This window comes from Ochotona curzoniae, unplaced genomic scaffold, assembly GCF_017591425.1.
Source record: "Ochotona curzoniae isolate NIBS_2020 unplaced genomic scaffold, NIBS_Ocur_1.0 scaffold_4506, whole genome shotgun sequence".
In the NCBI taxonomy this organism is placed as follows: domain Eukaryota; kingdom Metazoa; phylum Chordata; class Mammalia; order Lagomorpha; family Ochotonidae; genus Ochotona; species Ochotona curzoniae.
In genome coordinates this window covers 51,756,740-51,784,483 of record NW_024467119.1, presented here as the reverse complement: position 1 = coordinate 51,784,483, position 27,744 = coordinate 51,756,740, and the positions used below count along the sequence as shown (strand labels likewise).

Sequence of the window (27,744 nt, the reverse complement as noted above, 5' to 3'; positions counted from 1 at the left end):
TCTCTCTCTCTCTCTCTCTCTTCCCCTCTCTCTCTTTGTTGCTATGCCTTTCAAATAAATAAAATAAATCTATGAACAAAGAAAGGGAATCTCCATTTAAGTGAAAGTTTAGGGACCTGAATATCTTTGATCCAAGGAAATGGACCAGATACTGTCAACTGACACAATAAAATGTAAGAACACTGTAAGGTGTCTTTGGGGTAAACAGTAAGTCTTGGCCCCAACTTCTTTTTTTCCCAGTTCACAGAAATTTTCATACTGTAGTTTTTCATTTGGGGTTAGTTTCCATATTACCCTAAATGCTGTGAGAGCAGCAGGTAGGCCTTACTCATTCTGCATCAGCAGGTGGAGCCATCTGAACCCAAAGAAGCTGTTCAGTGAATGCTGATATAGTGAAAGTACTGGTGCTCACAGTACTACGGTTATAGACTAAATATCTTCTAGCAGATCACTATCTGTGAAATGCCTGGAAACAGAAACCTCTCTAATTTACAATAAGAAGATTAGCTCTCATGTATTCCTAATTCCATTAATTTCCAATCTTTGGATTTTAACTAACAAAGTATAAAACATGTACCTTTTTCTCGACCCCAGCCAGAAATGACACATGTCGTATTAGCTTGAAATAAATACGGAGACCAGGGGATGCAAGCAGGTATGGAGTTAGGGATCTCACAACGTTTACTGTGAGGATTTGGTTTCATTTCCATCAAAGCTATGTCATTTTGGTAACTGGTTCCATTGTAATATTCATGGACAATAATTTTTTCCACAAATTCAACCTTCAGTTCAGAATTAGGTTTTATCCAATCTATCAATCCTGTCCATATTTGGTAACGATGAGTTCTGGTTGTGCTATAACCAAAAGGAAAAAGGAAAAAGAAATATGTTGAGAAAAATATATAAATATGGAATTCTGATATTTTATAATTCTCTCTGAAAGGACCATCTTCATTTCACCATTTTTTTTTTAAATCTTTGCTATCTTAGAACAGTGACATTGTATTTTTAGGGCAGAAGTAGGCCAATGGTAAATGAAAAAGGAATAATCCATCAACACATCCAATATTAGCAAAATAAAGAATTGAGTAGCTGATCAAAATAAAACAAACCAAAAAAGCTACTCAATTCTCAAAAAGCTACTCAAAGCAAAGCAAAGCAATCAAAAAAACTACTTAATTCTTCTGGGCTTCCCAGAAGCAACAAGACTTTGCTGCCTCTAGATAAGTGTGCATCACTGTGGTGAAGAGCCAATTAAGAGGAGATGGACACCACCCAGATCAAAGGGGAAAGCAGGGCAACATGGAGAGAAGTTTTGAGAATTACATCAGTAGATACTATAAATGCCATCTGGAGTTGCCAAAATACTGGCTGGCGCAGAGTACAGCTGAGAAAAAGAAATACTGTGATTCCTAGATTTCTGCCTTATCCTGTCATTTACTGAGGTAAGAAATACTGGGACAGGACCATATTTGAGGGAAAAATACTGTTATGAGCTTAACCTCAGGAAATTTTGAATTTGATGCAGTATAAAAATTATTTAGTTGAAATGGAGAGAGCCATCTTTTACCTGCTGGTCTACTCCCTAGATGTCTCTAACTGCTGAGGGCAGGCTCAGTCCAAAGCAGGGAGTTAGGAATACAATCCAAGTCTGCCCTGGGCATGGCAGGCACCCAACTACTTGATATATCACTGCTGCCTTCCAGTGTCAACATTAGCAGAAATCTGGAGTCAGGAGCTGGAACTGGAAATTGAACCCTGGGCACTGTGATATGGAATGCGTCTTAACCTCCAGGCTAAACTCCTGCTCCCCAATATAGTTTGATACATCCAAGATGGTTTGGTAGGCAACTGACTGTAGGGGTCAGTGGCTAAAGAAGAGTCCCAGAATAATATGTACACTGCAGATAACTATAGTAAGAAAAAGTCAGGCTAAAGAGTGAGAAACTCCAATATTTTAGCTGAATAATAATACGCAAACACAGAAGGAGGAATGTGTATAAAGGACAAAGAAGGTATGTTCAGAGAGACAAACAGAAACCCATGAGAGTGTTATGGCACCAAAGCCAAGAGAAGGATCTCTAGAATTTGAGAATAGCATTTGGCCTACCAGTCAATGTTTGGAGCTCCCACATCTGAGTTCCTAGACTATCTAGCTTTACTCCTGAGTCCAGCCTCCTGTTAAGGTAGATCCTTGGAGTCAGTGGTGATGGTGCAAGGAATTGAGTTCCTGTTACTCCCAGGGGACACCTGGCCAGAGTTCCAGGATTCCAGCTTCAGTTCCAATTGTAGCTGTTGCGAGTACTTGGGAAGTGAACCAGCAGGTAGGAGCTCTCTTTTCTCTCTTTATCTGCCTCTCAAATTAAAAAACAATTAAAATTTAAAAAATGAAGAAGGAAGATGTTAGATTTGGCTCATTTCTCCAATACATGTGGATTTTTACAGGTATAATTCACATTTAATCATTTGACATATTTGTGATTCTTCTCAATTTTGGATTGTCTGGCTATTTGACAGGTCTTCATCTAAGTTACTGTTTTCACTTAATTTTATCTTTGTTCTGTTGTTTACCAAGTCATGTGACTTCTCAGTCTCATTCTACTAATCCACATAATGGGAAGAACAATATTTCCTTTTAAGGATTGTTGAGGATACTAAACAAGACAGTCTATATCAAAGTGCTTGGCCCAGTACCTAGTTCATGGTAAGTGCTCCATAAAGGATATTTCATTCATTCTATAGTCATAAGTAAACTAATAACCTGGAGCTCCATTCTTTTCCCTGATGATTTTGATTTGTTAATCAATACCTTTTAGGTACTGCAATTCAGCCATTGTTATAGACTGAATTATGTCTGCTGCACATTTTGAAACCCTAAGCTCCACTGTGACCCATTTGGAGATAGGACTTTTAAAGGAGTAATCAGAGCTAAGTGAGTTCAGAAAGGTGGGACTTTATTCCAGTAGGATTGTGTGTGTGTGCGTGTGTGTGCGTGTGTGTGTGTGTGTGTGTGTGTGTGTGTGTGTGTGAGAGAGAGAGAGAGAGAGAGAGACCATGCAAGTATATGCCCAAAGGAAAGGCTGTAACTGAATACAGTGAGTGAATGGTCATCTTCAAGCCTGAGATAAAGACCTCAGGGAGAAACCAACCCACCTGGCACCCCAATCTTGAACTTAAAGCCTCCAGAACTCTGTGAAAGGAAATGCTTGTGATTTAGTTTCCCATGCTATGGTATTTTGTTATGGCAGCCTTAGCAAACTAATACAGATATTTATAACTCACCTACTGGACCTGCAGCAAATGTGTATTTCCCATTCACAGTTAGGAAGTTTAAAAGATGTCTAGACAACATCTTTGTTGAGAACAGGATCAGAGAAAATGCTGGGTTAGTGTTTTCTCTTTATAAATATTCATTTATGTGCTCTCCAAAGATTTTGTTCCCAGCTCTTCAAAATGTAAAGTAGTAACTACTCGCTTTCCTACCATGCAAATGAGCCAAGTGAAGTAACCTTGTACCTAATGGTTGGATTTGCCCTTGCCAGTGGAATCAGCAGTTTGGTTTGTGGAGAACACAGCAGGTCGTGGGTGACTGACCTCTGGAATTTCAGCCATGAATATGAGCAGGAATGGAGCAATTCATACAACGACAATGTCAGTGAATCCTCAGACATGTTTGCATTTTTAACATCTACCACAATTTCTATTATTCATTGTTTCAGGAAATCTGAAATGCACGGAAGACATTTTTACCTGACACAATGTGCAGCAGTCAGAACCCAACAGCCACCGATGTAAATTCCCCCACATTTGATTTTATTGTCATACTTAATGGCCACCTGCCATGGAAATTCTCCCTGAAAAGACATTCATGTGGTCACTTCCTTTCTACCAGACAGTGGTACAAGTACGTAGCCCTAACTCTGTCCATTGCAAGAAACTTGGACTCTTGTAATCACTTCATCCCGCATTGCTTCCCCCAATTTAGGCTGCTTCTGGGAAGTGTAAGTTGTGACTTTCATGTGGGCTTACCACTTGAGCTGGCTTCCCTCCCACAATTCGTTTCCTTCGAGTGCGTATGTTTTCTCTAACTCCACAAAAGGGTTTTGGTAATAATGATTTTATCCGTTTTCTTTCTTCAAGAAAGTAAGAGATGGGATCTTTATTACTTTGAATTCATTACTTTGGAAACAGACACCTCTAGATTTTATATGCCACAAAAACAACTGTGGTTAATAGAAAACAGGTTAGATTCATTAGTAAATTTATCTGGATGCTAAATTATACTCTTAATGTTGTTTAACAATTCGGGATTGATATTAAAACTGGCTAAATTCACTGAGGTTCTTTCCTAAGGTGAGTTAATGTAAGAAAGGGGCTGGCCAAGGGTTTAAATATTTGTCAGCCTCTGAGAGTAGCCAGATGCCAGGTGTTACTCCAGGGACAGCTCAGGTGAGGCATGTCACATTCTGAAAGGATCAAAATATGCTAAAGACATGGTGAACTGTACCTTCTCACTGTCTTGGCTTTTGGCTGTTTCTATGGAACTCTAATAACAATAAATATTAACATTAAATATCAACATTAAGTATTTATTTTTTATGTGTCAGTTCCCATACTAAGGCATGCTGTATATCCTTTATCTTATTTAGTCCTGAGTGGGTGACTAGCCAGGAACCCCAGTTGAAGCAGATCAGTGGAACACGTTTTTGAAAAGAACAGATTAATTCAATTGACTTCCGTTATTTTCTATTTCAAATGTATGTTACAAATCATGCTTGAAATCTGGTTGGGCCCCCCCCCCTTTTTTTTTTTGGCAAAACAGGCCTCACAAGGTTCATATCAAATAGAAAACCTATGTCAGACTGTACTTCAAAATCAGTCATATCTATCAATCCAGTTTAAAAACCAATTACAACTTATTTGCACTAATTTTTCTTAAAATGTTTTATTTTCATAAGGGATAATACAATGGCTCCATTGGCTAATTCTCCACTTGCAAATGCCAGCATCCCATATGGGTGCCAGTTTGTGTCTCATTGGCTCCATTTCAATCTTCACCTGTATGGAGATCCAGAAGAGGCTCCTGGTTCCCAGCTTTGGATCAGCTTAGCTCTGACTGTTGCAGCCATTTGGGGAGTGAACCAGCAAATGGAAGATCTTTCTTTCTGTCTTTCATTCTCTTTGTAAATCTGCCTCTCCAATAAAATTAGGTAGATTAAAAAATTTTTATTTATTTTTATTGGAGAGGCAGATTTACAGAGCGAAGGAGAAAGATCTTCCATCTGCTAGTTCACTCCCTAAGTGGCCGCAAAGGCTAGAGCTGAGCCAATCTGGAGCCAGGGGCCAAAAGCTTCTTCTGGGTCTCCCAAGTGGATACAGGGTCCCAAGGCTTTGGGCCCCCACTGCCTTCCTAGGCCACAAGCAGGGAGTTTTAAGGGAAGTAGAATAGTGAGGACATGAGCCAGCATCCATATGGGATCTTGGCATTTGCAAGGGGAAGGATTCAGCCACTGGACCATTGTGCCGGATCCTGGGTCTTTTCTTTAAAAGTTATCTTCATAGAAATAAGGAAGAATAATGTTATATATTTTCAATTTAAATTGGTAACAATGTTAATTGTTGCTTGAATAAATTACACACATATATATATGTAAACAAAAATTCATACATTCACACATGATACTAAAATGCAAACATACAATGAGAGAAGAAAAAAAAGGGGGAAATGTAAGCCTAAACCAGGAACCACTAGTCAAAAAATACAATATTTAGAAAAAATACAATATTAACTTACCTGTATCCATACCAGCAATCACCAGTTTTGTTTCTTCTATGGTAAAACAAAAAGTTACAAGGTTATAAATGTGTTTGTAGTGAAAACTAAATCATTAAAATCATTCAAATTTTTAGCTGTTTTAAAACTTGTCCTCCCTCAAAGTATGATATCTTATTTCCTTTCAATTCCTGTGAAGCTGTAAAGGCTCAAGATGAGCTACAAAGCCATTCCTACTGGCACAACAGGTACCTGTTGATATGAGTGCTATAGCTTGAGGTACGAGGTAGCACAGGTTTTGTTGCTGTGGTGGTGGTTTTTATCTAAAGTAGGCAGCAATGCCCGGAACAGATACTGAAAGCTTCTCTTTAAGGCCACTACATTCGTAAAGTCTCCATATAGTGTAAAGAGCAGTTATTGACTCTGAAGAAGAGAGTTCTGAACTAGCATTAAAAAGTCACCTCTTACTGGTACAAACATAGATGCATTGGTTTTAGTGTCACAGATAGTTAGCAGTAGGCTTCTGGGATAGAAAAATCCAAAGGAAAAAATGGTTCTCCTTTCTTTCTTTGACTTTTGCCTGAAATTATAGAGGATATTTGGTTACATCTTCTCTCTGTCATCCAGGAGCATTTTAAAGGATAGAGTCATTATTCCTCTGGCCTAGGTATCAGAAGCTGCAGTCCCGTTAACATTATCTGCCATGAATAATAAGGATGTAGTTGGGTATGGCACAGCCTAGAAAGTAAGTTACTTTGTAATGGAAATCCTATCTATGTCTTGCCTCTGGGTTTCCCAAGTTTGTTTTGGGACAGGTTGACATGTGTCTGTCATGCCATGCATCTGAGTTGCTTTCTGGGGCAGGGAAGCTCTGCTCAGAAGTGCTCATCAAAGCACTCCAACGAATCAGAGATGACTTGAATATGCACATTAGTGTTCCACAAAGGGAGATGAGGAGGGTTTCCTGTAGTTTAGATGTGCTGGATGTTAGAAGACTAGCTGAAAACTTCAAACACATGAACTGTATTGCACCACTAGTTACCACAGCCAGGAAATGGAAGCCATCTATACAGTGCTGAGCCAGGAAAAAGATTAAATCTTAATATTTGCAACAACAGGCATAGAACAGAAGATCTTTTTGTGAAGTGGAATAGGCCAGGGATAGGAAGATAAGTACTGCTGGCTCTCATTCTCGCACAGAATCTAACAAAATTGATCACATAGAAGTGAAAACCAAATGGTGGTTACCAGTGGCTGGGGGGAAAGGAGGAGGATGGGGAAATGTTGATTAAGGTGTGCTAAGTTATACAGAAGAGAAGAAAGGTCTGGTGTTCTTTTTCACAGCAGGGTTTCTAATAGTATTGTCATATAAATATGTAAATATGTATAACTAAAGGTAGAAGAAAATATTAAGGAAGTGATAGGTGTTTTGAGATGGATATATTTACTGTGAGTTAACACTATATAAGCTATACATGTATCAAAACATCACATGGTAACTATAAATATATACAGTTTTATATATACAGTTATATATATAAATATACAGTTATATATATAAATATATACAGTTTTTATGTTTCAGTTAAAATCTATAAGTAAATAATAATAAATCATAAAAATTGATGACTTTGATATTAAGGATTTCTAATTCAACAAATATCACCATGGATAGAGCTAATATATGAATGACAAAATGGAGGACGGTATTTGCCAGGTCTAAATCTACAATAGATTGATATCTAGAGTGTAAAAGGAAATAAAAAAGAAGGAAGATTTCAAAGAGAGAATTGCTGAAATGAAGAAAGGATGGGAACTGGTGAAAGGGCAGGGGAAAGAAAAAATAAAAATGTTACGTATATGAAAAGAAACTCAAAATGATCATATTACAAAAATTTAAGTTAACAGACAAGGTTATCCATTGACATTGTGAGATTAGCAATATTAAAAAGCTGGGTAATGCTTGATTTTGGTGGGATTTGCTAGAAACCCTTGGATATTTTTGCTGGAAGTGAAAACCGATAGGTAATGTTTCTATTCCGCTAAAAATCATCCAGGCCCTAGTAGTTAAGTTTAGAAGGTGCATATACCAACTCCAAAATTCCTTGCCCAGCCAGATGTCTCAAACACACTCTCCCACACATCCTGAAGGAGATGATATTTATTGCAGTGTGACTGTGGACTGAGAGTCCATTACTGAGAAAACACGCAGTAAATTGAAAAAGGTGGACATAGTTGAGTGTTTTATATGGCAGTTAGAAGCAACAGATGAATACACAGAAACATGAACAGATCTTTAAAACAGAATACTTCGTGAGGAAAATACAAAAGTAAATAGGACACCCACCACAAAATGGCCGTGCAAATTAACAATGTATGCTTTCAGAACAATACATACTTTGGAGAAGAATGCATACAAACCAAAAGGCCTGTTTATTAAATCACATTATGGTAGTTGCTCACACAGGAAGGGGAACAGGGATACAGGAACAAAGAGAACAAAGTAAAACAAGACAGAGACTTTGTCTGGACCAATGATGATCATGTCCAACAGACTGAGGAATGTCTTTAACTTAGTCCCTTTGCCCCTGAAGTCCAAAACTAGATAGGGAGAAGGAAGTAAAAGAGAGAATAAAGAATAAGAATAAAGGTGGAAGATCAAACAGAGAAAGGAGAAGATCAGAGGTTTCAGAAGGCAAGAGTACCAGTGAGTGGGAGTAAAAAAGGAACTGAAAATAGGCTTTTAGAGAAAGGGAGATCTTGAACTGCTTTGGTTGCCTGGGAATCCTAAGAAATCCTATGAGGGGCCAGGAACTTCCAGAAGCATAGGGGCTGGGGATGTAGGTGTTTATATGAATATTTAAGGAAAGGGCATTGCCCAAGATTTGGAGAATTCAGAGATATTTGGCTTATATAACAAGAAAATAGCTGTCATGAAACATGTTATTGTTTCTCTGCTGGCAGTTTCTTCTCCTCTGCTGCCTTAGTTTCAAGGAAAAGTTAAAGGGGGAGGAGAAATGTGTTAGGCAAAGGAGAAGTGTGCGGGGAAGGGTCCCTGGGGGTATCTTATGATCTCTGGCTGTACCTGGGAAGGCAGTGTGAGAACTGAAAAAGGCCCATGTGCATGAGCTGTAAAGCTGAAATCTTGCTAATGCACAGCCATGTCAACCCTTGGTCAGCAGCTACGTTAGTCATACAAGAAGATAATAGAACTTTAGTTTGCTTCAATTTTTTGGTGTCCCATATTTTAATAAAATACCTACCTCGAGCCATAGATAAAAGACCTGAAGAAAAACAAAGACAAAAAAATTACCACTGCAGAGGATAATTTTTAATTGAGGATAAATAAATACCACTTCAATATTTTCTCTATATACAATCAAAACAATGTATTTTACTTTTATTTGTAATGCAACTTTTGTTTTATAAAATAGATTTACCTAGAATAGCAGGATGGTCGCCACCTGAAAAGAAAACCAAAAACTCATTTATAGCCAAGAAAATTTCAGTTGCATAAAATGTACACAAATACTTGCTATTTTAGAAATAGCCTAACAAATTAGTATTTAAGTAAAAGAAAATCAAACTGTGCTGCATCATTTAAATTTTTAATATTCCATAACTTTTAGCACAGTAAAGAAATCATTTTAACTTGAATTTTAAAAATAATAATCGTAAATACCTACTCAACAGCAAATTTACCATGCAACTACACATAATTTATAACTTTTTAAATGTATGAATAAAAGGAGTCTTAAAAGACAAATGCAATTAAAACAGAACCCAAGCCCCCTTTGACGTAGTGACTCTGATCTGGACACTTAAAGCAAAGGTTATCAAACACATTAATATTTCTATTTTACATCTCTATACCCAATTCCCGTTCCTAGGGGGAAAAAACAGAACTACTAGGGAAATAGAAAGGTAGAACTCCTAATAAACGAAAGTAACAATGGCAGTTCACTAAATATATCTTTGTTATGGAGTCAAGAAATCTATATCAACATAAGCTTTGACTTCAAACTTCAGAATTTCTTTTTTATTTGTTTTTTTAAAGATTTATTTTTATTATTTTTTTATTGGAAAGGCGGATATACAGAGAAGAGAGACAGAGAGGAAGATCTTCCGTCCGATGATTCACTCCCCAAGTGAGCCGCAACGGCCCGATGCTATGCCGATCCGAAGCCAGGAGCCTCTTCTGGGTATCCCATGCGGGTGCAGGTTCCCAAAGCTTTGGGCTGTCCTCGACTGCTTTCCCAGGCCACAGGCAGGGAGCTGGAAGGGAAGCGGGGCTGCCGAGATCAGAACCGGCGCCCATATGGGATCCTGGGCGTGCAAGGCGAGGACCTTTAACCACTTGCGCCACCGCGCCGGGCCCAGAATTTCTTTTTTATTTGAAAGGCAGTGACATACACATAGCAAGAGAGTTATTTTCCATTTGCTGATATTCTCCTCAAATGCCAGCAATAGCCATGGCTGGACCAAACTAAAGCCACGAGTCCATCTGTTGGACAGAGAAAAGGACCTAGCTAGTTGAGTCATCACCAATGCCTTCTAAGGTATATAACAGCAGGAATTTGGAATCAGAAGCAGGGCTGGGACTCAAACTCAGAGATACCATATGGGATTTGACTCTCCTAAGAAGTATCTTAAATGTTGTGACTAATGCCTTTCCATGAACTTCAGCTTTAAATGCAGGGGAACAAAAGGGAAAGTTGAGAAGGAAGAGGAAAAGAAAAGCCACAAATATGATTACATTGAAGAAGTGAGATAAAACTGCAGAGCTTCACTAGAAAAGCCATGTTTTACAAACTCGTGCCTGAAGGAATTAAATTCAATGAACATAAAGCTCTTTTACTCAACCATCCATAAAGAAATTATTATTTGAAATCTAAAAGTATGTTCTGTAATCTTTAAAAAAATGGTAGCAATGGAAAATTAGAGAAAATTTCTGTAGGTCTAATACTGGGCACACCAAGCAATGGCAAAATGTAACTAAATCAGTCCATTTATCCACACATTATCTTTAATATATATATCTATCTATACATCTAGATGTATGTATCTATATCTATACATTTAGATGTGTATATATACACATATATACATATATACACACACACACACGTAATAATTTATGTGCAAAGTGCTTCTCCCAGGACATTTAGAACATAGAAATGATTAGGTAGATTCTATTTCAAGATGTTTAGTGCTGAGAAAGAAAGGGGAGACAAATAAAAAAGCAAAACAAATCTGCGATAAACCACTGATGTAATGTTGTGTGTGTTGTCACTGACAGGTTCACAAGCACCTGCTGGGTCCATCACTTTCCACTTATGTTCCATTTCATTAAATCAACAGCCTAAGATCACCCATGGTGGGAGTATTTCTGCCACAAAATTGGGCAAAAGCTACAAATCAGTGCTTTTCTTTCTATCTCCATACTTGATTGATGAGTGTTTACCAGCAAATTACTGGACAAGTTCTGTAGATGAGGTGGCTTATTCCTTCCACAGCCTTCCTTAGTCTTGCTGCCACCTTTCTGTGGACTCCTCAAACATACTGGAATGTTCCTGTCTCAGGCACATTGCACAAGCTTTGCATCTGCCTGAAGCACTTGTCAGGGCCACCTGTGTGGCTGTGACCATGATTTCCTCCACAAGTCAAGAAGAAGAATTAATCATTTGTCAGCCTTTCTTTTCTGAATTGAATTTTATGGAAACAAAGTAGCTCATGAAGGGATTTTTTTTCCCTGTAGCATTCCAGTCAATAAATGCAGAAGGAATGACAAATTTAGCAACTGCCAATGTACAGCCTTATTGACAAATGTAGGCAACATTTACCCAGGCTGTTAAATCATATGGGGAAAGATTGTAGAGGAATTTTTAGTGGTGACATCAAAGTGGTCCAGTGGACAGTCTTGGCATCACTGGAAGTGGGTAAACCAGATAAGAAAACATTTTATGTGACAGAAAATAAACAGTAACATCCTTCAAGAATCCTTGACTAAAAATAACAAACCTTGCATCTAAACAGATTTCTATAAATACGGAATAAGAAATATCCAAATGCAAATGACATAACACATTTGATGACATGAAACAATGGGTTGTGCAGATGGGGAATACCCTTAAAGAATAAATGAGACTTATACATTTAATACCTATAATTGTTAAGTTATGGAATCAACCCAGATATCCACCAATAGATGACTAGATAAAGAAATTGTGACATATATACTCAGGTATTAAAAAAAGAATTAGATCCTGACTTTTGCAACAAAATACAAATGAAAATCATTATGCTTAATGAAATAAGCTACTCTCCAAAAGACAAATGTGGTTCTCCTGATCTATAGTAACTATTACACAGAGCACAAAAAAATGTAACCTATGTGAGTGAGATTGGGATTTTGAAATGCGTTTTTTGTTTGCAGCCTTTGTCTATATTCTTGAGAGATAGCGTTTTTTTTTTTCCTACTTGCTATTAAATTCTTTACCTGGTGGAGTGTACTGAAAGTATGCCATTGTGGAATTTAGAAAAACCAGTAAGAAAGGAGCAGGGTGTGTAGGGAATGAGGGCAAGAGAGGATAGGGTGACAAGTATCACTATGCCCCTAAATCTGTACTGTGGAAAACATGACATTTTCCATTTTATATAAGTAATTTAAAATATTGAAAATACAGTCAATACAACAGTTAGAGTATTTTAAACCCTGATTTGTATGCATTGACTTAAAAAGGACATTTTTGAGATGGCTGAGAAAACTTGAACACGTTTTTATTAAATGACATTAAAGAATTGCTATATTTTAGGTATTTTAGGAAAGGAATGTTTTATATATGTGTAGACATAGTGTTTTATCATTAGAGTAGGGACATAGGTAAAATGATATAATATCTGCTATTTGAAACTTACTTTTTAAAAAAATGATTAATTTATTTTATTATTCCCTAATATGGTTCCATAGGCTCTGGGATTTCCCTTCTCCCCTCCCCAAATTCCAACCTGCACCGCCCCCAATTATTTCTCCCATGTCATTGCAATAGTATATCCTTCCCAATCAGCTATAACTCCATCATTCTGCTGTTTAAGTGTATCCTGACACTGCAGGCACAGACAATGGTAGAGAGTCCAGCATCCTATTGAAACTCACTTTAAGGTACTCCAACAGATGTGTCTGGCGTGAGATGAATAAGATGAATGAAAACGACTACTGCAGCTGGGAGGTGGGTCCACAGGGGATGCTCCAAATATTGTGTCATTTTTTAAAATGTGAGAACTCTTAAATAAAAGGTTCTGAAGTAACAAATAGATATTTAGCAGATTAAAATACTAGGAGGCCAATATTCCAGATTCTTCAAATACCCACACAGTAACATTCTTCCTGCTACATCTTCCATTGTTCACATGTGATTATAGTTTACATAAAGAAACTTGTCAGAATCCCCTGGATTCAATAATGAGGGAAAGTTGCCATGGGACTTTGAATTACCTTTGCAGCCAACTTCATCTTCTCCCGTAATGCAGTCCACCTCCCCGTTGCAAACGTGTTGCCTTGGAATACAAACACCCGATTTGCACAAGAAACTTTCACCTTGACACCCTGTGCAAACAGAAGGAGAGGGCTCGTCCATTTATTTCTTTTATTTTTTCCTTTGAAAGAGTTACACTGAGAGAGGGAGAAGGAGGAAGATAAAGAAAGGATGGAGAGAGAGGAAAAAGGAGCAAAAGAAAGAGAAAGATCTTCTATCCACTGTTTCATTCCCAAAATAGTTGTAACCAGAACTGGGTATGTCTGAAGCCAAGATCCAAGAGTTTCTTCCAAGAATTCTAGGCAATTGGGCCATCCTCTGCTGCTTTCCCAGGTGCATTAGCAGGGAGCTGGATCAGAAGTGGAGCGGCAGGACTTGAACCAGTATTCATATAGGATACTGATGATATTGTAAGTGGCTTTACCCTTTATGCCACTCTGCCAGTCCTTTTCCTATTTCTTAAAATTGAATGCAGTGGAACCTTAAAATCAGAGGATCTAGTGGTTAAACTGTGTTACCTTTGCAGCACAGCTCATCACTTTGGTCTCCGCAATCATTAACACCATCACAAGCCTTCTTCCAAGGGATGCTTTTCCCATTCACACATTGGAAGGATCTTTCTCTTGGAGAACCTGCAAAGCATGGAAAATCTTTGCAAAATCTGTTTAAGGAGCTGTGGCATGACATCCTTATCACATTTTTGAGAAAAATAAAGAGCCCTTAAGAAAAAAATCAGACCTCAAAAAATGATGTGATATGTTTTGGTTCTATCAGCATAGTGCCTATGGCTAATAAAGAATATACAAAAAGTTGGCTATGGAAGCAGAGCTACTGACAGAGGAGAGACAGAAAGCTCTTCATCTGCTGATTCATTCCCCAAATGGATGCCAATACCTAAGGTTGAGGCAGGTTGAAGCCAGGAGCCTGGATCTCCATCTGGTCTCCCAAGTCATTGGCAGGGGCCCACATATTTAGAGTATCCTCTGCTGCTTTGCCAGACATGTCACAGGGATCTAGCTCTGCAGTGGAGCAAACAACACTCATATCAGATGCTGGTGCAATACTGACTTACACCAAAATGCCAGCCCTTTCATTTACATTTTGATGGCAATTATTTTTAGCACTGAAAAGTAAGGGAATGGCTTTGGCTTTTATTACCACATAAATGCTTAAACTATTCCAGTGTCACACTGGAGATTCAAAGTGGCAATGACTGCCTGTAAACTGAGGTACCAGTGTGGTCACTTAAGCACTTTAAAGGACTGTATACATGCTAGGACTGTCAAAGATGCTGAAGTTGCTTTTCATGATTGAGCAAAGTTCAAGGAAATGAACTATAGTCAGAAAACTTTGCTTTCTATATAGGAACCTATAAAAAAAGCTTGGTGCAGTGGCTCAGTTGGCTGACCATCTGCCTGCCAGTGTTGGTATTACATATGAGCCTCTCCACTTCCCATCCAGTTCCTTTCTTGTGGCTTGGGAGAGCAGTGGAGGAGGGCCCAAAGTCTCGAGATGTTGGGCCCATGTGGAAAATATGGAGGAGACTCTTGCTTCTTGGCTTCGTTATGGCCATGTGGGTAATGAACCAGTGAATAGAAGATATTTCTCTCTGTCTCTCCATCTCTTTGTGGATCTTCCTTCCCAATAAAAATAAATACATCTTTACAAGGAAAAAAACCCTATAATGTCAGCTTTCACTATTGTAATATAATGGGAGATTATGGTGATGGTGGTGGGGAAGAATGAGAAGGGAGAGACAGGGATTCAGGAATACCTATGCCTTCAAGAAATCATATTAATAATAATGAAAATATTTAAAAAGGAATATGGATAGAAAAATGTCATTGCCTCTGTGATTGGCAACTGGATATCAAACTTTATTTATTACAAGATTCGACCTTCAATATTGGAGGGCAAATACGATGTGAGGTACTCTACCAACCTTCATTCTGTGTAAAACACACCACACCAGCCAATCCCTGGTAACCTTCATTTATTCCCTTAGTAAAAGCACATTCAGCCAAACTTGTCTCTAATCCTTGACAGTGCACATTCAGACACTCAGTGGAATTTATATGGAGATTTTCAGACAAATGGAACGTTCTGTGCACATCAAGAGCACCTCTGCAAACAGAAGAAAAGAAGCGCTTTGGTAGGATAATTAGTATTTACACTTCTAATGCTATTGTAGAAGGTAAGGGACTACAGTAATTTTCTCTAAACTTACATATATTAGATTCAAATTACTCTATAACACCGTTGAGCACCATGTTGTTATTCCCTAACATGGCGTTGAAATTCTCTGATTTCTTCAAAGGTAGAATTTTATGTTGACCACTAATGTCAGCGCCTATAAACTGCAGCCTAGGACCTGCCAACCTTCGTACACATAGTATTTCTAATCATTACATTGGCCTAGCAGAAGATGAGCTTTCGTCCTCATTTACTAGATAAAGATACTTGCTCAACGCCAAGCCTGGGAGCCATGTGGATCTGATCCTTAAAGCCACCAGACCACACCAGCCTCATCTGCACTGTGGTGTGGTTCAGTTTTGTGCTGTTTTGCTCTTTTCTGACACTTACTCATCCTCAAAAAGAAGACTGTGGTCTGACGTCAAGTTAATGTGATTGTTTGCTTGTTTGTTTGTTAGGTCCCTGCGATTTCAGATGCATCTCCAGAGGACCTTGTGGAGGAGAAATGCTTAATGAAAAAATACACACATCTCTCCTGCAGTAAAGTCTTCTGCCAGCCATGGCAGAAATGCATTGATGGAACATGTGTCTGTAAACTCCCATACCAATGCCCCAAGAATGGCACCTCTGTGTGCGCAGCCAATGGCAAAAGCTACCCGACTTACTGTCACCAAAAGAATAAACAGTACTATTTATGGACACTAATGGTATGCAGACAAAGTATTACTTAAGCATCTGAGAATTTCTACCATAAGTGTTTAATTAAGAGAAGTTGAAAATGGTTGTTTTAAATATTCAACTCAAAGAATTCAAGAAGATAAATAGGTAAAATGAGGGAAGCAAAGACTAATGAACTACAAAATAAAGACGTAAGAGAATTTATAAATAATCAATAAGCTTCTATAAGGCTAATTTAGGGAAAAGTCATAAACAAAAAATATTTGATATGAGAAAATACACATTATGATGAGTAAAAACAGTAACATATTAGGCATTATAGAATCATAAAACTACTGCTACACTGGGGCTCAGGGGGTTCTAAGTTCTAAGTAAAGATAAAGCTGCTTGATCTTGCTACAATGCTATGAAATTGGTAATCAATATCTTGAGATTTCACACGAGGAAAGTGAGGCAGAGAAAGATTAAGTAATAGAAAACAGAAAATCAATTCAAGAAAAAAAATTCCCTGACAGAAGTACTCACTGTTTGAATCCACGGTCAAAGCAGACCACATTGGCTTCCCTTATGCTCCAGCTGCTATTACATATGAACATATGCGTATCTTGTTCCACAAGTTTAACTTTAACAATTCCTTCAGAGTCTTTATTTCCATACTCCAAGTCAACTCTAAATTTTCCTAAAAAAAAAATCAAAAAGATGAACAATTATTTTCCCCATTTAGGTTAAGAGACTTAAAAAATAATATTTTTTTTTTTCAATTAGCTTTGAACACAATGAAGATTTTTAAAAATAATAGTAAGTGGGCCCGGCGGTGTGGCCTAGCACCTAAGTCCTCGCCTTGAACGCACCAGAATCCCATATGGGCGCCAGTTCTAATCTTGGCAGCTCCACTTCCCATCCAGCTCCCTGCTTGTGGCCTGGGAAAGCAGTTGAGGATGGCCCAATGCTTTGGAACCCTGCACCCATGTGGGAGACCAAGAAGAAGTTCCTGGATCCTGGCTTCGGATGGGCATAGCATCAGTCATTGTGTTCACTTGGGGAGTGAATTATTGGACGGAATATTCCTCTCTGTCTCTCCTCCTCTCTGTATATCTGACTTTCCAATAAATAAATAAATATTTTTAAAAATAAAAAAAATAGTAAGCAATTCTTTTGCATTATAACATGTGAGTGGTCATGCTACTTGGGCATAAAAAGGATTATTAAATCCAATCCTAAGATGATCAATCCTGCATTCATTATTGTGTTTATACATAAGAAAGCCAAATCCAGTAGAATGTATTGAGGTATTGACCCAAACAGTAAAGTCAGCCACTGGGGCTTGCTGAACAGATATTACTTTACCGTCCATACTTTTAGAAGCAGAGCAAAGAATTACAGAAAACATACAAAGTGTTTATGTATTCTCATATATTTTAGGTATTTATTCAGAGCAGAAATATCTAACGCTGACAGACAATCTCCACTGGCTTTTCTCTTTTCTAACAGGTTTTTCTTCCTTTTCCAAAGTACCACAACATCTTAACTCTGCATCATAAAAACATGTAGGCTTCTGTGAACTGGTACAGGAAGGAATGTTTTAAGGATTCCTCTGCAAATTCATAAAATGTCTACAGGAACTAGATATCAGAAGACAATAAAATGAAAATTTTTTGACACGGCCTAAATTTAATGAGTACTTTGTACAAGCTAAGTACTCTGTGGAAATATACATATTTTGATTTTAATTTTCACAACTTCTATTATGCACAAATTACAGATGAGGGAATTGGGATTCAGAGAGGTCACACCGCTTAACAAATAATGTGAGGCTTGGAGGAGCTGGATCTGATCTAAAGTGAGATCTCAAATCACTCCAGTGATTCACATTCAGTTTCATCATTATTTTGACCAAGTATGGAATATAGACAAAGTCTCTGGTCTGATATTCAAGTTTCCTGGGTCAGCAGCAAGTCAAGCTCTCCTTGGCTAGTCAGGGCAACTGTGGTTGGAGGTAGGAGAAAAGGCTTGGGGCAGGGGAGACCAATACTGAACAAAGTGACTTCAGCTGGAGGTCCAAAGAGGGTGTAAAGTCCAATTAGACTACATGTCAATACAAAACTCACCAATGCGCGATGGGATATGGCCAACCCAATCACCTGTGAATAATCCATTAACTAAGCATTCAGTTGGAACAGTTGTAATGGGCTTGGCACAGGCATTCAGGGGAGGGTCTGACTTCAGAACGGTATGCTTTGGATTCAAGATAATTGGTTGGATCCTAATGACATTTGACTTTTTAAGTTTCACGTGAAGTATTGCTAAGGATCTAGAGAAAAATACTGAGCTGTCATAATAATATTTCGTAGGAAAGTATGTGAACGTCACATCAAGAATAACTTGAAAACTAGTTGTCTTTTCGTACCTTCAGCTGTGCATTTTCCATTATTTACAAACTTTGTCCCTGGATGAAGACATTCAAAACTCTTTTGGTGACAGTAAGTCGGGTAGCTTTTGCCATTGGCTGCGCACACAGAGGTGCCATTCTTGGGGCATTGGTATGGGAGTTTACAGACACATGTTCCATCAATGCATTTCTGCCATGGCTGGCAGAAGACTTTACTGCAGGAGAGATGTGTGTATTTTTTCATTAAGCATTTCTCCTCCACAAGGTCCTCTGGAGATGCATCTGAAATCGCAGGGACCTAACAAACAAACAAGCAAACAATCACATTAACTTGACGTCAGACCACAGTCTTCTTTTTGAGGATGAGTAAGTGTCAGAAAAGAGCAAAACAGCACAAAACTGAACCACACCACAGTGCAGATGAGGCTGGTGTGGTCTGGTGGCTTTAAGGATCAGATCCACATGGCTCCCAGGCTTGGCGTTGAGCAAGTATCTTTATCTAGTAAATGAGGACGAAAGCTCATCTTCTGCTAGGCCAATGTAATGATTAGAAATACTATGTGTACGAAGGATAGCAGGTCCTAGGCTTGCAGTTTATAGGCGCTGACATTAGTGGTCAACATAAAATTCTACCTTTGAAGAAATCAGAGAATTTCAACGCCATGTTAGGGAATAACAACTTGGTGCTCAACAGTCTTACGGAATAATGTGATGGATGAAATTTGTTAATTCTATTTTTAAATACAGGGGCAGACATTTGATGCAATGGTTAAGATACTGTTTGGGACATCTGTATCCCATATCAGAATGCCTGGGTGTAAATCCTATCTCCACGTCAGATTCCAGATTCCTGTCAAGCATACCAACGAGGTAGCAGGTTTTGGCTCAAATGTTTGGAGTCTATTATACCCTCATGAGAGATCCACATTGAGCTCTTGGTTCCTGGCTTTAGCTTGACTCAGACTTTGCTGTCACAAGCATTTGGAGAGCACACGATTCCTCGCTGTCTCCATGTCTCTCCCTTTAAAATTAATAAGATAGGGTCCAGTGGCGTGGCCTAGCAGCTGAACTCCTCGCCTTGAACGCGCCAGGATCCCATATGGGCACCGGTTCTAATTGCAGCAGTTCCACTTCCCATCCAGCTCCCTGCTTGTGGCCTGGGAAAGCAGTTGAAGACAGTCCAAAGCCTTGGGACCCTGCACCCATGTGGGATACCCAAAAGAGGTTCCTGGTTCTCGGCTTCGGATCGGCACAGATCTGGCCGTTGTGTTCACTTGGGGAGTGAATTATCGGACGCAGGATCTTCTTCTCTGTCTCTCCTCCTCTGTATATCTGACTTTGTAATAAAAAATAAATAAATCTTTAAAACAAACAAAAATTAATAAGAATAAAACTTAAATGCAAACCTGTTTATTAAACTTGCACTTAGCATGTAAAACATTGTTAAGATGAACATGAGACAGTCTTTATCTTTTTAAGGGCTATTAAGGCAATAAGCTGGAAACATATAGTAGCAAGGATAACAAAGCAGACTGGTAAGTAATATTAACAGAAGTACAAACAGAATACAGTGGTTCTGGAGAACCAGGGTGATTAAGATTCTGCAAGACTTCATGGAGGTGGTAGGAAGTGAGCTACCCCCAGGAAGGATAGGTGTATCTGCCAGAAGGCTATGATAGCAACACACAAGAAAAAGATGGTACTGAGCTTATTTGGAGCTTTATACACCATCCCACCATCAAGCATATATAGCACTGGAGTATGCTTCAATTGGGTGACCACTGTCGGTAAAGTCAAGAGGGACAGGCAGCAAGAGTGGAGCTTGAGAATAGCTTGGAAAGACATTTGAACAAGTAAAAGCAGTAAGATTGAACAATTTGATCCCTTAAGGGAATGACAATGGGTTCTAGGCTTTGATATTAAGGGGGGGAAAAGAAGAAAAAAAAGAATTTTAAGAAAAGAAGAAAATCTTTGATATTGAATGAATGAATGATGCTGGACTATTTATTCCCCCAAGCCATCAGTATCAAAAAGATAATTTGGAATACAGATTTATATATAGTGTCATTAATGATGAATATCTCCCTGTATACTTAAGTACAGGATGATGCTTTGCGAGGTATTTTTCCAGCTATTATGCCATAAAGATAAAAAGAAAAATCTAAAAAAAAACATGTTAAAAATGTTATATGTAAGTTTAAAATTTTATGATGCATTTATTGATATATAAATGCATTTACTACTCTTAAATGTTTATATTTGTATATACTGGGAGCACAGAATATTGGTTTAGCAATTATTACTATAATCTTATCTACAAACAGAATTGCAGTGGTTTGACCTGCTTCTGTTTGTGTACATAGCCTTTATTTTTTCACCTTTGGCCATATCCTTGTTTGCAATGAAGTAGCAGTTATTTTTAGGTGGAAGTGGTCTTTGTTTTCCAAGCAGGAGTACAATGAAACCATTTAGACAGTCAGTCATGCGAAAACAAACAATAAATAAGAGTTTTCTAGGTCTTGTCAACCTCAGTATATAGCTACTTTACTTTATCTCACTTTTGTTACCTTATTCATTTTGTATTTTCACCTTTACCTATTAACAAGGGGAAAAAGATTAATTATGACCACATTAAGGAAAAATCTACCACTTTCCCCTTTTTGGGGGCATTCTTTGGAAGCCCCTTTTCTACTGCCCACCAGCTGAACAATCTTGGCTATATGACTATATTTTCCTTATCCAGTTTTCTCTTGTAAATTGGGGAAAATAAAAATAAAAACTGTGTACACTGAGATTTTGTAGTGGCTTTAATATTACAACACTAACCAATGGATGCAATTACTTTTCTGGAAAATACTGAGGAAACAAATGGATTCTGAAAGAATAGGCACTGTAAAAGTTTGTTTTTCTTCTGGAAGTGAATAAAACAGTTTTAACCAAGAGTTTATTCCACATCAAAAGTTTTTCCATTGGAATAGTTTTAGTTTTAATCTATTCAGACAAAAAAGCAGTAAAGGAGGTAATGTGACTTGCGTATGGTTTGTCTCCCAAAGGTTCCAGGAAGGGTGGTGTGATGATGGAAGCTCACTCTATTATGGGATGTGGGTGTCCTAAGTGGTATCTTAACCCCTGTGCAAAATGCCCAGCCTGGCCTTATCTTAGAAAGCTTTCATCACCTCACCACCCTTACTGAAATCTTTGGGAGACAAACCATATGCAAGTCACATCACCTCCTTCACTGTTTTTTTGTCATCTGAATAGCTTGGCTGCGGGTGCATGTGTGTTTCCTCCCTCTGCCAATACGCCATTCAAATGAATAGATGCTTGGCGCAAAAAAAAAAAAAAAAAAAAAAAGAAGGCAGTTGAAGAAAGTGGTGTTAGCAAGATGGAAGGAAAAAACTTCCCAGTTGTCTACCAAAGGAATATCAGTTTAAATACTTTGGATAAGGAAATATTTTTTCTCATCCTGGTGGAACATGGATATGAGAAAAGATGGAGTTGAAAATGCAAGTGAAAATTTCTCTTCACATATACAACTCTCGTATATTATAGAACTATAACAAGAAAAATAGCTTTTACTTGTGGGGGAAATACAGAGTAAGGTTGCCCAGGAATCCTGTCATGAAATATACCTTCTACCACAGTGACCTGGGCAGCAGGTCCACTCACAGACTACAGCACCAGGCTCAGCAAGCCCACCGGCATAAGATCAGAGGCAACATATCCACCCTACAGATATTCTCAGATGGCCTACCTAGAATCTATGACCAGGCTGAAAGGCTTTCCCTCCCAAGGCTAGACTGTAAAGTCTGGGAGAGGCAGCTGGTTCTTCAGATGTGCAGATATCAATGCAGGCTGCAATAATCAGGAAGAATCAGGAAATAAGATACTAGAAAATGAACAAATAAACGTGTAGTGAGTGATTGTAAAAATGGAAACTTACTGTCTGACACCTAACTCAAAATAATAGCCATAAGGAAATCCAAGGAGCTACAAGGCAATAGAGACAAACAACTAAAAAGATCATGGGAAAAATACATGAATGAAATGAAAATTTAACAGGGATGGAAAACATAATAAAAAAAAAACACAGAGAAGTTCTTGAAGTATCGAAAGCAAAAACGAGTAAGTGGGAAAATCCAATGCATAGTCTGAATATCATACTTGTCAAACAGAAGAGTCAGTGAACTAAAAATAGGTTATATTAAATTATACAGAAGAACAAAAATAATAAAAAATTGAAAAGTTTAAGAAAAACATAGACATAAAACCTGATATCCATTTGCAAAGATGAAATTAGTCCTCCATATTATGCCATGCATAAAAACCAACTAAGACTGGATTTAAAGACTTAACATCACAAACCTGAAACTATAAAACTCTAGATGAAAACAGAGAGAAAGCTCCATGGTATGATACTGGCAATGATTTCTTGAATATGATGACAAAAGCACAGGCCACAAAAGGAGAAAATTGACAAGTGAGATAATATCAAGTTAATAAATCCGCACAGTGAAGGATACAGTCAACAAAATGAAAATGTAACACACAGATTGGGAGAAAATATTTGCAAACCATGCACCTGATAAGCATGTTAATATCCAAGATGAATAGGGGAGTCATACAGTTCACAGTGAAGCTAAATAATTGTCTTGAAACTGCACAAAGGTATGAGTAGACATTTCTCAAAATTCTTACAGGAAAAGTCTTCAACAAATTCATGGAAATTGTGTATTATTAAAAAGGAGCATGGATTTCAAAATTTTCTTTTGCACCTAAATAAATATCTGCTGATTCCATTTCTTCAAAAACTTCACAACTGGCCACAGAAACAGTGCTCACTATTACTAATTGTGAAGGAAACAAAAATCAAGCCACTTGCCAGTCAGAATAGCTATTATTAAAATCATAAAAGTTGTTAGCAAGCATGTGGAGAAACCTTGTATGTTTGTAGAAATCAGTAAATGTACCATGAAAATCAGGATGGAAGGTCCCCCAAAAATTAAAAAATGGAGCTACCATATATATTCTCACTTTTGGGTTTATTTCCAAAAGAATTGAAATCAGAATGTCAAAAATGCACTGTCACATTCACTGTTGCATTCCTCACTACAGACAACACATGTAAGCAACCTAAATATCCACCAACAGGTGATATATGCATGCAGTGGAACATTACTCAACCCTATGAGGAAAGCCTGTCACTTGCCAATGCAGATGACCTAGAAGAAAACTAATCTAAATGAAATAAGCCAGACACAGAAAAACAAAGACTGTATGATAGTACTTATGATAGGAACCTAAAATATTCAGATTCATGAAAATACAGTAGAATGGGGGTTCCCAAGGACTGGAGGAGGGCAAGCTGGGGAGGTATAGGTCAAAAGTATATAGTTTCAGTCATGCAAAATGTACTATATAGCATGGTGTCTATATTTAATACTGTATTGTGCACTTAAAAATTTGCTAAGAGGGTAGACCTTTTGTTAAGAGTTATTTACACACACACACATACACACATAAGCAACAGGAAATTTTTGGAGGTAATAAATTTGTTGCAGCATAGATTGCTGTGGTATTTTCACAGCTGTGTATTTATATCCAAACTCAAGTTACAGACATTAAGTAATACAGTTTATTACATGCAGCATAATTTAACATTTTAAAAAGATGGTTGGATTTAACTCTTTGTCTAGTTAAGTCCAAAATTTGTGCTTCCCCAGGGATGGTTTGTTAATATCTTTCCTGAATGGGCCCTGCTTTCCCGTATCTTGGGCCTGCTTCTCAATCTTTGGTTGAAAACTGGACATTCTGGATATATAATACGTAATTCCTTGAACTCACATTCCCTCAAAACCCATGCTCTCTGCTCAGTTTATTTTTTTGGTGCTTATTGTGCTTTTCTAACTCAAGTTGTTAGAACCTATAGATTTCTAAGCCATTTTTGAAGAGTATATTTTAAAAAATTGTATGTTTTATAAAGTCCATTCAGCTTGTGTTCAGCTAGTCAATCTTTAGACAGCTTTTTTTTTGAAAGAAAGAATAGGGTGGGTGGCGAGAGAGAGAGACAGGAAAAAAGAAGAGAAAAATAAACTTACTATAGCAAAACTTCTGCCAGTCTGCAGATTGGTTCTGTCCTGAGGTACTTTTTCAACATGGGTACATCCCATGTGCAACTCTAGCTTCTTCTCCTACACCTGCTACTTACATGCAGCCTAGAAATCAGCTAGAGAGTCAAGCTTAGAACCCTCCCTGAAATATGCTAAGTGTCCTTCTCTGAGCATGGGTCTGACTTCCTAAATTACTTACCAAGTACAGGCACAACACCAAAAAAGTCAGACTCAGTAAGTTACACAGGAGGTCTTTACTTCAGCAAGGGAGGTGGTTGTGGGGAGAAGACTAAATACTTGGGGGCATCTTCAGTTGCTTTCAGGCAATCAGGAGGGAGCTGGATCAGAACTGAAGCATACATGCCGGATGCCAGCATCACAGAAAATGGCTACACAGCAATATCAGTCCCAAAGGGAAAGGGTAATTAAAAAATATTTTACTTGAAATTCAGACTTACAGAAAATTTTCCATCTGCTGGGTCACTCTCCAAATGACTGCTTCAGCCTCAGACTACCCATTACTTTCAGTAATCAATGAATAACAGTGAATAAAGTATGTTTAATACTTTATTATAAAATAGGTTTTTTGTTATGGATTTTGCCCAACTGTAGGCTACTGGTAAATGATCTGAACATATTTAAGATAGGCTAGGTTTCTGAGATATGATGGTTTGTATGTTAGGTACATTAATTTCTGATTAAAATATACTTATTATGGGTTTTCTAGGTGTAAAACCATTACAGGTTGAGCAGTACCTGAACTGTCTTTTAGCATTTGCTTCTGTGTTTTCAAACATAATTTTAATCTTATTTTTCCACTAGCATATTTATATAACTTCTTAGCAACTTTACTAAAAGGCCATTGAAGGAAGAGATCAATCTTGTCTTCCTAGTACTATATCTTTCACAAAGAAGGGAATTAGCAAACGTTTATCAATTTGATTAAATTACAGCCTAATTTTACAAAATTTTTGTTCAGGTCAATGTCTAAGCACATATATAAGGATATAAAAAGACTATTTTCTTAACTTTTCCATCAATATATTAACATATTTTACACTGACCATATGAAAGCATGGCTGATAACTATTGATAGTTCAGCCAAAATGACATCTTTAAAATTTATCCTAGATTGTTATAATCTGTAAAATACTTAAAATACTTTACATAAAGATTAAATTACTTACCCTGCAAAAACTTAAGTGGCAGCACAAAAGTGACAGAAGAACATGAATAAGCTTCATGTTAGAAGCATTCAGGGTCTGTGTCCTGCTGAGGGCTCTTCCAGCTAGGTAGTTTTTTGAAGTTTAATTTTTAACCTCTGAAAAAATATTTCAAAAGAGCAAACCTCCTAAAGAAGCTTGTACTTTTGAACTCTTCAAAGAACTTGACTCAAATTCCAAGTTTTACCGTAACTGAAACCAAATACGACCTTCTTGTTAAACAGTAGAGCGAGGCAATCAATAGGAGGTGCCTGATCTGGTCCAGGAGACACTGATGTCCCTGGCAACAATTCCGCCTTTCTGGGAGAGATACAAAATTATACTGCAAGCATACTTGTTATTCTTTTTTGTAAAATATTTTCCCCTGAAGGTTGAAGACTACAAGAAAACAATGAAAATGCAACATACTGAAGGCTGTACTAACTGCACACTCAAAACAAACAAAACCACCAGTTCCTTTACCATGTATTGGTTGTGCTGTAATCAAATTATACTCTCTAAGGACAGAAAAGATTTTTTTCTTCTTTTTTTTCCAGACAGAAAAATTTTGTTTGTGAAGTGACCTGGTGAATGAGAAAAAGAAGTAGGAGGAAAGCACCTCCCGGAGAGATCCAGGAGATGGGATGTCTTTTGAAAAGTACCAACTATGGTGCAGGATTCACTGTTATGGATGAAAAAAAAATGCTGTCACTGTTTGGGTTCTCCAGAAGGAGGCTGGAAACAAAGTTTGGGATCATCAAGAGAGGGAACAGGCGTGAGCAGGCTGAGGTGAACAGCAATGCAGGCTCCACAAAGGCTTTCTCTGCCCACGGGGAGCCCTGGAGGAAGTGTGACTTGTCTGGGTGTTCCTGGGTCCAGTGAAATTGGCTTGGGTATTATACAATTACCTGTGTCGCCCTTCAGTCAGTGCTCTGTAGGTGAGGTATATATCCTGAAAGATATGATAATTATCTGCTCACTCATCACAGCCAGGCAGCAATGTATTCTTTGAAAAGGAATCTAGTAACGTCATCTCAGTATCTTTCAGAATCCACTGGCGCACCTTTTAGATCTGCTTTCCATACACAGTCCAAGAGTGGCTCCTTTGTCATTCTAATAGGTCTCTTCCTAAGAGGAAGTTAGCAGGGGAAACTGTTGCTCTTGCCATTGCTATTGATCCCCTTCTGTCTTCCCTATCCATTCTACAGTCTCTTCCCTCTGAGTTTTCACTTCTGGAGCTTGCTTTGATGGTATTACTGACCAACTCCTTCAAGAGTTTTCTGAGCCCTGGTTATCATTCATTTCTCAGGCTGTTTCTATCCCTTTATTGTCACAAGAAGCATTTCACACATCTTGCAGGTTCCACAAGATCTCCTTGCTGCTCCCCTTTGGTAACAAGCTGCTCTGATTCATCTGTAATGATCAGGGTAAATTGTCAAGACAGTGACAAGTGGGGGGATCGACATTGTGGCCTGGCTTAGGGTTAAGTACTTGCGAAGCTGGCACACTTTGTCAGCATGTCAGTTCCACTACCAATCCAGCTCCCTGTTAATGTGCCTGGGAAAGCAGCAGAAGTTGATCCAACAATTGGGTCCCCACCACTCATGTGAAAGACCAGGATAGGAGTTGTTCTTAGCTTTGACCTGATTATTGTGGCCATTAGGGGAATAAACCAGCACACAGAGCTTTTTCTTTCTGTGACATTCTGCCATAAATAAATAAATTAATTAATTAAAAGTAGATGACTCCTCTTTTCTCCTAGACCTTATCTCAGAACTCAATAGGATTTGTGCTCTGCCCCTGTTGAAAGTATAGTCCTTTGTGGACTAAGACTTGTAATCCTGCAGAATCTATAGTTATGGGG

At 38.0% G+C, this 27,744-nt stretch overlaps 1 protein-coding gene across 5 annotated transcripts in view; it reads right to left on the bottom strand.

Annotated features, from left to right (window-relative positions):
• Nucleotides 1–25,960, bottom strand: part of CFI (complement factor I) — a 28,472-nt gene extending 2,512 nt beyond the window's left edge. The window contains exons 1-12 of one of the 5 annotated variants that reach the window (XM_040966877.1): nt 25,866–25,960; nt 18,587–18,866; nt 16,705–16,858; nt 15,251–15,432; nt 13,827–13,940; nt 13,269–13,379; nt 9,214–9,237; nt 9,037–9,057; nt 5,795–5,830; nt 4,030–4,133; nt 3,751–3,854; nt 578–861 (exon numbers count right to left, since the gene is read on the bottom strand). In XM_040966877.1, the coding sequence (XP_040822811.1) occupies nt 578–861; nt 3,751–3,854; nt 4,030–4,133; nt 5,795–5,830; nt 9,037–9,057; nt 9,214–9,237; nt 13,269–13,379; nt 13,827–13,940; nt 15,251–15,432; nt 16,705–16,858; nt 18,587–18,866; nt 25,866–25,922 (1,471 nt within the window). In that variant the 5' untranslated portion in view covers nt 25,923–25,960. Of the gene's footprint in view, nt 1–577; nt 862–3,750; nt 3,855–4,029; nt 4,134–5,794; nt 5,831–9,036; nt 9,058–9,213; nt 9,238–13,268; nt 13,380–13,826; nt 13,941–15,250; nt 15,433–16,704; nt 16,859–18,586; nt 18,867–25,629; nt 25,633–25,861 lie in introns of all 5 variants that reach the window. The other 4 variants (XM_040966878.1, XM_040966879.1, XM_040966880.1 and 1 more) reach the window with 4 other exon arrangements.
• Between the last annotated feature and the right edge of the window lie 1,784 nt (nt 25,961–27,744).